This window comes from Macrosteles quadrilineatus, unplaced genomic scaffold (assembly GCF_028750875.1).
Source record: "Macrosteles quadrilineatus isolate MER2022 unplaced genomic scaffold, UCM_ALF_1.0 Scaffold_2__2_contigs__length_208266976, whole genome shotgun sequence".
NCBI classification, from domain to species: Eukaryota; Metazoa; Arthropoda; class Insecta; order Hemiptera; family Cicadellidae; genus Macrosteles; species Macrosteles quadrilineatus.
The window spans coordinates 151963698-151976294 of NW_026542595.1; the positions used below are offsets into that span (position 1 = coordinate 151963698).

Genomic DNA, 12597 nt, shown 5'->3' on the forward strand with positions numbered 1-12597 from the left:
AATATTATAGTTTAATTTTTCAGTTAAAGGCTTTTAATATTAGAGTGCTATTTTTTTGTATCTTGAATGTAAACGATGCATTGTCTACCATAGAGGATTAGCATATCACAGATTCTCTTTAGTGTTTTCAAGGTAGTTTTTCATGTCATATTCTTTATAAGGCAGTCTCAAAATCAGTTAAATAAGCTCTGATCCTGTTTTGCTTAGTGCAGCATGTGTCTGATAGCTGTCAGTGGTCGTGGGTTGTACAAAATTCCTATTGGGGGTTGTATCAAAATAGTATTAGAGTTTTCAAAGTATTACTTTTGCTAAATTGTCTATTATACATTAATTTTTAGGCTTTTAGGCAGTGGGATTTAAAGTAAGCAACTAGATTTTAATTTTAGATGTATACTTACTTCAATAAATATATTATTTTATCGGTAGATTTTAATTCAGGGATTAGTTTGATTTACATTTTTCATTAAAATATTAAATTATGATTTTTTTTCAATTTAAAAAAGATTAATTTACTCAGTCCTGGTCGTTTAGATAAAATTTTTTTAGATAATTCATAATGCTAAAATATGCAATTATTCTTAATTTTTTGACATAAAAAGGGCTTGGATGTTCTTTTTTTCTAGATTTTTAAATGTTTTTTTTTTCAATATTCTTATTTAAATACTTTACTTGTTGTTTATAAAATTTTATATTACAAAATTAAATAAAATAAAAAGATTATTAAGATAAAATCACTACTAATATATTTGTCATTGATATTATGATGACATCCCTACTTCAACAATATTATAATGGGTATTGTATGTTTTGTGTTAATAAAATATACTCGATACATAAATTAGTCAACTTTAAAACTCACTATCAGATTTTAACTTTAATCAGAAACTCTGTCCACTTGTGGTTGCACGTGTAACGCCAACACATCACCGTAATCTCGGTGATGTGGTTAACTCATATTAGTTCGAAACATTTTGGTTATTAATACAGCCAGCCTCTCCAAATCATGTTAAGTGCGTTGTTGTTCAACTAGCTAAACTTTACACTAGAAATATCTAAACTAAATAAATAAAATATCCTAACGTACTTTGTAGAAAACTTGATAGTTAACATACTTAAGTATAAATTGTAAAACTTTTCGTAAGATATATTTTATTATTGTAAAAAACCTAAATACAACTTTAAGTTACATGTGTGAAATGAGCAAGTTTCAACAATCTTTTGTCGTTCGTGTTATCTGATAACCCGCTGGAGGTTGTCCATGTGAGTAGCCGATTGGCAGTGGAAGGGTCAAAGCAGAGAAGGTATTAGGCGCTCCTGGCGGCAAGGCGTACGAACCACTAACTCCACTATAGAAACTCGGCACAACAGCCGAGGAGTAGTAACTTCCTGGAGTTTGTTGGGCGACGAACTGACCTGGAGAGGAAATAGGAATTCTAGTTTGATCCAAAGTCTGTGAGGAGTAGAACGTAGTCAAGCCTGGTCCTGGTAACGGACCAAGAGACTGTTGAGATTTAGTAGCAGGAGAAGATACGTCCTTGCTTTGGGAATCCGAAGAGGGAGCCGATGTAGAGGAAGAATCCACAACAGTTCCATCTTCAGGCACATCATTAGTTCCCCCTACAGATTGTGTAGAAGATGTTTTCTCCAACCGCTGTTCGTTAGAGATGTAAAATACATTTGGGTAGTAAGCGACCGCGTACTGAGGTTGATTGTATGAGTATGATGATTCTGGAAGAGCGATCTTAGCTCCTGGTAAAGTACTGACGTAGTGACCGTTTCCACTCGATGGTGGGGGAGTTATTATTATTTCTTGTGAAATGCCTTCGTCTCCGCTGTAAGCGATTGGAATCGGGATTGAAGACGGACCAGAGGAAATGGAACTTTGAGAAATCAGAGGTGGGCTGGGCGTTGTAGAAACTACCGATGGAGGAATCGGTGATGAGAATGGAGGGGATGGAGTGGACGGTACTGATGGGAATGATGGTGGAGAATACGTTGAGCTTGAGATACTAGACAACGAAGAAGAAAAGGGTAGGGAAGGACTAGCTGGAAGTGCGGATGATGGATTTGAAATTTGAGAATTACCATCTGAAAACTGAGGTTGAGATGAAACTCTGAAGGAGTAAGAACTAAAGGGCACTTGAGGGGCCGACGGTTGGAAATGACTAGAATATGAAACCGGCTCCGGTTTGGAAGCAACATTTACTGCAGCTTTTGCTCCAAAACTAACCCCAGGAACTCCATAAGACTGAGAAGGAGATCCGCTGGAGTAGTAGTAATAAAGTGGAGTTCCTGATGTGTAGCTCGGTGGGGCTGCTGTAGAAGAGGGGTAAGAAGCACCAGACGAGGGGTAGTAACAGTTGGGAGCGTAGGTAGCAGTGTTGATGTGGTATCCTCCTGTAGTGTAGTAGTTTTTGTTGTACCACGATTTGTATGGATATGTAGCGTAAGGTTTCTTGTAGGACCATCCTGGACTGTAGTTGTATTGCTTCGGCTTGGGGTAAGGGTAGTAGCTACTTCCGGTGAAGGAGTAGGACGGGTAGCTCCAGGGGTTGTAGGTGTTAGTAACACCAGCGGTGTAGGTGGGGTAGCCTCCAGTCGATTTCAAAGCAGAAAACGGATAGAGGACTTTGTCTTTCAGAGATTCCAGTGCTCGTGCTTTATCTTGAAGTGGGTTAAAAATCCCTGAAAGTAACAAATCCATTAAAAACTGCTATAGTCCGTAGAATAAGTATTTGATTTCAAAATCATTTACTATAGATTAATTGAGATTAATTGATTAATCATTTAGATGCATGTAATTTTATCACAACTGTCAATCACCACCACTTTTTTATGTACGGCGATCTAAAGACAATTTGTCACAGTTACAGTATAAACTACGGACAAGTTAGTGGTGACTGCAGTGTCTTTTCTCATCCCTACAACCCTACATGACTGAACCATGTTTGTTACTGTACATCATTAAGCATCTTACTTTCAAATTAACAGATTAGAACTTTCATTTATGATTTTAAAAACTAGCTTCTTTTCAAACCAAAACTAGTACTCAATGCTCTTAAGATTTGAGATTTATTTTAATAAAATAATTAGTAGTGATTCCAATACATACATCACAAAATAAATATCCTACTTTCAATAAATTGAGTACAATATCTATTTAATAAGTAGTTTTTTATTTTTTTTCTATTAACTTGTGGAACCATTTATGAAAATAAAATTACTTATAAAATAATTTTCCTTGGAATAAGTATTTATCTTTTAAGTTTACTCATAATTTATAATAGTTGGTACAAATGGTTTTAAAAATAATCCAGGTAAGGTTACCAATATATACTAAGAATGTATTGTTTGTTATTAGATTTAAAAAAACTTACAACCCGTTTCCTGAGGTTCGAGATCATCTTTGTTTTCTTTGGCGTCGACTTTGATGTCATCCTTCTTGTCAGCTGGTGTAATACAGATGGCAAAAGTCACCAGATTCAGAAGTATCACAAAAGTCTGAAATTTTTAAGTGTGTCAGTAAACATGAAAGCGACGATGTAACCTGCCTCACTTTCCCCGAATATACTTTGACCATTGTTTTGCTAACACATGCTAACTATTTTCAACGCCGACTTCTTGGAAATACAACTTATAATTCTTCCACTGAAGACACACACTTATAACTGAGCTGAGATGACACAGAGCTTTCAAAGAAATGTTTCATGTGTTGTAGTGAATCTAAAGATCTCACATTTTTCTATGATCTTTCAGTTTATATTTTGGAAGACATGCAGAACAGATGATTTACTAACCAGCTTACAAAGGGAGTAAGTGGTAAACATGTAATGTAAACTGGCTTTAAAAGGGGTAGGCCTATTAACAAATTAAATGCTGAAACACTTCATTGAAATGTTTTATGTTTAATTTTATCATAATAATCATTAACTGATTGGTATCAACAGATTTGGCAGTGCAAATATATATATATGTATATGAAGATGTTTACGTATACATTTAGTCCCAGATAGAAATATAAAGTAAGACATTTACTTTTTCATACCTTCTACGTATTTTGTGCTTACAAAGAGACTTAAAATATTTCACTTTTACAAATGAAAGCCAAAACTTACATTGAAACGAATCCATTCCGTAACTGTGTAATAAGTTAAAGTTAGTCAAGTCGGAAGTTGGTATGCTACTTCGAAAGTAAATAATGGTTGCAAGCGACATCTTGAGACTTAACTTAATACAGATGTGCGAAGTGAGATATTAACCAAGTCCTAGGTATTACATTCCCCTGGATTTATCTTTCCCCTAACTAAATATAAAGTAATTTTACACGATTGCCTCATATTTAGTAAACCCATTAATTGGAACATCTTTGTTAATAATGTTACAATTTAACTCGATAGTAATCACAGCTAAATATAAAACCATACTTTAAAACACGTAGGTATATTATGCTAAATTTAATTTAATCTTTTATCTTGGCAAGTGGTTCCAGCCTTCAAACGGAATATGAAGTAACTTACAAATACCTAGGGTTTCACCCAACACACCCATACTGTTCAAATGCTTTTAATACATTTTGCTGTAGTATCTTATACAGAGTGTTTTACTGAAATGGCAAATACTGTGGCTTTTCAACGACAAAAGAGGCCATATGTTGGTATTCCTAGTTTTTTTTTTTTTTTTTTTTTTTACTTCATTGCCGATCAGCTATATGCATTGTTGCATAGTTACTTATAAGATTTAGTGTTATTGGGAATTATTGTGAATAAGACTCAATATGGTGTTTTCGCAAGCTACGTATTGTAGAAGAATACGTTAAAATTAACCGTTTGTGGTTTCCCAACAAAGGTTCAGATTTTTTATCAAATTGTGAATCTAGAATAAAATAAATTAACCATTTGTAGACTTGTAAACAAAAATATACCTACAATACAGAATCTATTAGAGTTAGCAAAAACATCACGTTAGTGTTATTTACAATAAACTCCCAATAACTAAAAACCTCATAGATAACTCTGCAACAATACATATCAGCTTATCGGTTATGAAGTAAAAAAACCAGATACAATCATATAAGCTTATTTGTTAAAATGTGTCTCACAGTACTTGTTATTTGGGTTGTGTTTAAAAGAAAATCATTCAGCATTTGAAAGGTGATAATCAATCAAATTTATAGTAGGTGAAGATATGTATATGAAATGTAAACAGGTTCCGAATCATATTTTTTTCAAACGTTTCTTAACTTTTATCTCAAAATCAAATTAATTTACAATTATAAAATAGGCAAAATTATTAGTTTGATTTTTACTCATTATTTTAAAGATTTGGTAGATAGTTAAAATGGGCATGTAACTAAATGAATGATAATTGTTCATACAGTGTCTTCAAAAAAATTTTGAGCATACTCCATCTATCACGTATTCACATAAATTAGTGGTATTAATAGTAGTAGTAAATATTTTATGACGCTAATGAACTAAGAGACAACAATGTTATGAATATTTAAGCTCTGTAAACATGTCATTTTCTAGAACGAAGAAATTAAAGCTCAAAAAGGATAAAATTATCACATTTGTTCAATCCACATAAATAATCCCAATGACAATAAACTGATGATAATTTGATTGACTTTAAAAACAAAACATCGGTTTTGAACAAATAAATATCTGAATTGTTATTGAGTTATTCTGAGCAAGTGATAATATTTAGCTTATACGCAATAAAAAAAAATAAAGTAAAATTAAATTACTTTATGTCTATGAAATTAATCGTGCAACTAAGAGTGGCCGTTTGTCAACTGCAACGGTCTAGTGTGCTTGAGCTTTCAATGGAAGCATCATTTAGTAATTACTATTCTTTTGTAAAAGTTCAGCAAGGGAATAACTGGATTGAATCTTTCATTTATTCCTTTGTTTCGTTATTCAACACAAAATATCTTTATTTGATGCATGAAATCGAGTTTGCCATTAATTAATTGTATTCTTTTCATAACGTTTTCTAAACAAGATTAATTTATTTTCAAAACACTCATCAAGTATTACTGAGCTTGTAGTGTATACTGTTACCAAAGTTCATCGTCTAATAACATACTTTACTATTTTAACTGGTAACACACCTATTTCTTTAATTTAGTTGTGTGATTCTTGATTAAAAGTTATACTATAAAGTATTATTCTAATCTTTACATGACCTTATTTGGATGAAAGATTTTATTCTAAAAACTATCGGGAATTTAATGTGAGCTTTTTTTATTTAGAAAGTAGGTTAAACACATGTTCTACTTACTCCATGCAACGGACTGACATTATCCATTAGAAACTCTTAAGGAAAGGACTATTATAATCACTGATATCAATACACTTTCTTGACAGTTCAATTAATGTGATCTATACGTTATTGACATTTCAAGAAAACCTATTTGATATAAATCATTAGTATTTCGATAAATTTTCAATTTTGTAAATAACTTACACTTGTGTCGATTATTCAGCTTAGATCCAGTATGTGGAAACCACTTTTATGTCCGTGCTGTAGAAAAATATATTTTGAGAGCATGAACTGCATAGATAGAGAATATCTTTTTTATTTATAAAGGTTTGTAACTGCCGGTTAAAAACATTATTCTCGCATTTAAAAAATCTAACAAATCAAAAAATCGTAATTGAAAGTGTATACCGAAATGAAGTCCGTAGGAATGTTTAAGACGTTTGAATGAAGGTGTCATTATGTGCCTAACAATCTGAAGTGAAACTATTATCAAGTAAATGTGTTTTCAACACTTTGTACAGCAAAAAATGCAGCCTTTTACTAGCAATGATTTTCTACTGCCAGTTTTTAATTTCAGGTCAGTTGTAAAGTATATAAAATATGTAATATAATTTTCAGAAAAAGTTAATCTCCGAAAAAAACGAAACTTAAAAAAGGTTTTCTGATATCATTGTTTAGCTAATCTACATAAAAATAATAAAAACATAAATTTAATAAAATAGTAACTTAAAGCAGCAAAGAAACAGCAAACTGTTCATAAGACTCACCCGTAGTGTGATAGCCATGGTGGAAACGCACCAAGTGACTGGTGGTCCACTATTATATACATATATACCACAGGAGTGCTAAGTAGTCACTGAATGAATGGGAGGTCATTCGCTGTAGTAGCCCTGGCCTGGCGTGGTGATAATGACGATAAGTGGTGGGAAGAGTGAGCAACCGACGAACAACGTGGCCGAAATGGCAACAGAGCAATATGGTGGATGCTCAGTAGAGTAAATCGTTGTTTATAAAGTGACAGATCAATCCAATGTTCCGTAGGTGAGTATTATGCCGCTTCAAATTATTTATAAATCCGTGTAAATGTGTGTAAAAGAAAAGCCATATATCTAACAAGGTTATGTAAGTAACAAAAGAAACTTAATGGAAACAGTGTACAACAACAAGGTGTTTTCAATAGTTAACAATAATTGTGTTCGTATGCAGAAAATATTTAATCCAAAACCCTCAGTTTTTACATGTCAAACCTTGGATAAAAAAAACTTATTTGTTTTAACCATGTAAAACAGAAACAGTAACTAGTCTGCCAGGAATTATTAACTGAAATGTTATACCATTGTATGTAATGCTTTTATTCTACAAAAAACCCAATAAAATGTAAAGAAAAGCGTACGTATGTAAATAATCAAATTATGAAAAACAAAAATTCGTTAGGGACTATTCAATAGACAGATTTATAAACAATTCTTATTGTTATTTTGTGTGCATCCTAAACTGGCATATATTTCTTCGAGAGCATGCAACGTTACCAAGAGGAAAGGGTTTATGCAAACAATGAAAAGAAATCTCGGTCTTTAATGAAAGAACAACGTTTTAAAATCGTATAAACTAAAGGAGAATAATGTATTATTCTTGGAATCTGCATTAAATAAAGGCAAATTGTCTCAGGCAACTAATTCTATATTGATAATTGTTGAAAGTAACAAGACTTTTCTCGTGTTTTTGAAGTACTAGTACACTTTTTATGAGGCAGACATTTTAATTTCATTTTTTACAGAATTTACGACAGAATGCATCATTTATCACATCTCTTTGATTCCTAATTCTAAGAAGATTATGAAAATTTTATGATGTTCAAAGACATAAAAAAATATGAGGCCGAGCTAATCTTAAGTTTCATTTTCTAAAATAACTCAATCATTAATCAGTACCATAATGTGTTTTCTTGCCTTTAGGATAAGGTTGTTTTTTTTTTCATTTCCTGCGAGCAGTTAATCATTTTCACTTTCGATGTGTAAAAATAATCTCTATTTAGATATATAGGCAATTTAAAAGAATGCGTTCCAATTACTATTGTGATTGATACTGTTGTATCAGCTATATGTAAATTGAGCAGTAAAGAATTTTATAAATTAAAACAATATACTACGTTTACCATTTACAATGTTGTAAACTTGCGTTGTAATGTGTAAAGGTTTCAACTTCAGGACCACCTGTTTTTAAACTTTTTTAACCAAATAGGAATTATTTTTATTGGCTATGGTAAATAAATCGTTGGGATAGGAAGAGTATATAAGTGTGTTACGCATTAATTCAATTGAGTTCCATCATAAAAAAACCATCCTAACAAAACACGTTCTATTGAATAATTTAAATAACTGCTTTTTTTTACTTGTATCCTCCGACAGTAAGTATGGTTAGTTCTTCTTTTTTTAACGCATCTTCTCTTAAAGGACCAATTTTTGTGTGTGTACCTAAAAAATATTAAGGGTAGGGTCTACAGCCCTAGTTTAGTCCTGTATCATCACACAGCTATAAAACTATTGTCTATTGGTAGAATGTAAATCATATCCTATTAATCATATGTTCCGTAATCTAACCACGACTACAGTGTACACTAGCTATGTCCCATATATTACTTGGCATATTATGATAAAATCGCAGCTTAGAGATCAAGATAACGGAGACATGAGTAGATAAACATGTCTGTTTAAAAACTTTTACTTGCTTTTAATAACAGATACAATTTCAAATAGCGAAATGTATGCAATTAAAATCCTATAACGCAGTTATGTAGAAGTGGAACTTATACAGTAGGTTTCAGGAGAATACAAACTTTTAAGATTTAATTTACTCTCTAAACTTATCTCTGTGGTAGATCCTGAACTTCACAAGAACAACTCGTTTTAATTATTCAACTGGTTTCTCCCGTTGTAACTTATAATGTAGGAACAATATTATTCGTTACCTAATATTTGTTTCACTTTTAACATGACGGTTAATAATATTGGCACTGTGTAAATGTTTCCAATGATACAGTCGTTAATAATTAATCGGTTAGGACCTAATAATATAACATTGCTGGGGTCCCTTCAAATTTGCTGGTTGGATGTGATGTTACTCTGTTGTTCAATTATTGTGTCAAACTGCCTTATGTCAGTTGTATTTATAAAATCGCTTATTCCCTATGTAGGAAATTCGCTAAAAATGTGTTATGTTCAGAAAGCAATTATTTTTTGTAAAAGGCAAATGGTGTAGACTGACTCATAAAACAACGTTGTGTATGAACAATAATCCATGCTGTGTTTTGTGTATTCTAATATGCTTTAGGGTATCTCTTAATTATTTCTTTGCATATGTTTGAAGTAAATAGTCAGCTCCATTTCGACGTCGAACAAACCTTTTAGAGGTAATGATAGTCTGTTATCATTTTTAAGAGTGATTTATAAGGACTTGATAGTACTTTTTAGCGACTATATTGACTATGATTATAGTCATTCGATTGTTGGTTTTTGGCCAATACATACCGGAATACTGTACAGTATTTGGATTTTATATTCTTGAATACAATCAATTAACTTCAATAAACCTATAGATATTTTCTATTTTGAACATAAACTTCCAACTTTGAACTTTTATATTAGTTCAAACCCTATTATTTATACATTTTAATTTGTCATTCTAGGATAAAAACTATAAATATAAAACCTATGAGCATATTAAACTCGTAACTGTACTGAGGATTTTCATTCCATATGCTCACAAATGATTAGTACAACCCATAGACTGTTATCGACAGAAAAGAATGATATTTGTTCAGTTTATCGAACTGCTGTTTGGACGCGGATCTGAAAACTCAGAAGTCTTCAAACATTACAGCACTCGACCTTGAGGATTAGCCAAGGGTTTTGACACCTCGGGTAGGAGTGGCGGCACTTTGACCACACACAGACCACTCTCAACACATACTTACATAAACACACACAGCTAAGGTTTACTGAACTGCCTTTCTTACTACGCACACATGGTCATCTTCGGATGTTTGGTCAATCTGTTCTAATCTTGCTTTTATTCTGTTAGTTTTTATTGGCTGCCAATCTCGAAGAAGAAAATTGTATTTTGAAGTTTGACTCTTTTAACGCATGGGGACAAGATGAAAATTTTGTTAAGTATTGTAGAAAATAATACTATACTGTAAATAAATAACGCTTTTTTGAGGTTTCAATATTCATAAATGGCGTCTAGGTATATAATTGAAGCTTGATAAATTTGTTACTTACCCCTTAAATTCATACTAGAATACATTGAGATAAAACGAACTATTTTTTTCAGCATTAGGTTTTAAAACCCAAAAATCGTTCACAACCAAAATTATGTCTACCGCAGTCAGACCCCATCGCTCAAACGATGAACCGCCTCATTTACCCCATAAGTATCACTTTGTTCCATAAAGTAAAATGTAATAACATAAAACATGTTGCTAACATTAAATAACTTATTGGTAGCATGGTAGAGCAATCTTTAACACTTGGAGATAACTTTCGTTTACCGCGGCCCAATCCTTCATGGTCGTTTTATAGGACATTAACTGGTGTTACGGCCCTTTGTGGCACGACGATAGCCATAAGATCGCAACTGTGGGAAGTGAGAAAGGGGTTTCTTGCTTATATACTCAGAGATTATTATATTATTAAGTCTACTAAATATTATAATAGTGGTGGTTTAATATTTACCAGCTGTAATATGATTTTGTGTACCTGACTTAAACATACAGTGTGTAAATTAAGTATGGAAACAAATCTGTATTTTTAAAACCGAAATAGATAGAAATATTCTATTTGTGGAAATAATAGTTAACAAAGATTCCGCAATTTTTCACATCAAAAATATTTTTTTACCCCCCTTACGGGGTAGGTGGTGGGGGTGACTTATTTTTTTTCAAATAGCAACCCCTATTGAGTGACCCCTCATTTTGAAGGGTTTGTCAAAAGAAACACAATGACGCAAATCCGAGGTGAATATCTCACTCCTAGCTAAAATGGCGGATATTCCAAAATTTGATTTACTGTACGTGAAAAGCACCAATTTCACAAATAATGGAAAGAAATCTGTATTTTTAAAATCGAAATAGATAGAAATATTCTGTTTGTGGAATTGATTGTTGACATAGGTTCCGCAATTTTTTTTAATTAACAATATTTTTTCAACCCCTTTAACAGGGTAGGGGGTGGGGGTGACTTATTTTTTCAACAACAACCCCTATTAAGTGACGCCTCATTTTGAAGGTTTTGTTAAAATAAAAAGAATGACGCAAACCCGAGGTAGATATTTCACCCCTAGCCTAAATGGCGGGTGATGAAAAATTTAATTATTGTAAAAAAGCACCCATTTTGGAATATCCGCCATTTTAGCTAAGAGTGAGATATTCACCTCGGATTTGCGTCATTGTGTTTCTTTTGACAAACCCTTCAAAATGAGGGGTCACTCAATAGGGGTTGCTATTTGAAAAAAATAAGTCACCCCCTACCACCTACCCCGTAAGGGGGGTAAAAAAATATTTTTTATGTGAAAAATTGCGGAATCTTTGTTAACTATTATTTCCACAAATAGAATATTTCTATCTATTTCGGTTTTAAAAATACAGATTTGTTTCCATACTTAATTTACACACTGTATATGTATACCAAAATTATGGACTAGTATTTATTTTAATCTATCAACTATAAATGGTTTGGTTACTTACATCGTAAAATAACACTGCCTTTCGCTGATTTTAATTTTCATTTACATATAAGCTTAAAGTTGCATTTATCAAGCCGAAAGTACTTTAACTAAAGCTTGTTGATCTTTGTGAATGCAGAGAGTGTGAGTAGATGATGCATCAATGTCAACCTGTAAGCTTGATTTTAGGAAATTCACTGACCTTTCTGTTTTATTTCATTCAGAAAAAGATAATATAAAAATGTCAAACAAAGCTCTTATTTGTGTTTTTAAGGGTGTTTTAAATATTTACGTAGGCTCAATGAATCAGGCCAAAACTTAATTAGAATTTTATTTAAATCATTTTAAGATCACGAAATGTGAACAAAACTTAGATCCTAAAGCTATTAAGAACTAACTATTCTCACACTGTGCCTAGTAGGTTTACAGAAATATTTTTAATCTATTTTTTAAAAATAAAAATACAAAGACAATATGTACGACATTTACTGCCGATTTTTTGAATTTATCAACGTTTTTACCCTATGTATTTGTACCACTTCTATAAAATCGGCATTTGCAACCCTGTAAGTACGATCAGCATAAAAATTCTTCTCACAGAATATATTTTTT

General features: G+C 32.2%; 1 protein-coding gene across 1 annotated transcript; it reads right to left on the bottom strand.

The window, feature by feature from the left end:
- Window positions 1-851: 851 nt before the first annotated feature.
- On the bottom strand, window positions 852-7135 carry LOC128986727 (DNA-directed RNA polymerase II subunit RPB1-like). The gene is made up of 3 exons (XM_054407224.1): window positions 7032-7135; window positions 3378-3501; window positions 852-2685 (listed from the first exon to the last, which is right to left on the bottom strand). The coding sequence occupies exons 1-3, from the start codon at window positions 7047-7049 to the stop codon at window positions 1208-1210; spliced, it is 1620 nt and encodes a 539-aa protein (XP_054263199.1). The 5' UTR covers window positions 7050-7135; the 3' UTR covers window positions 852-1207.
- Between the last annotated feature and the right edge of the window lie 5462 nt (window positions 7136-12597).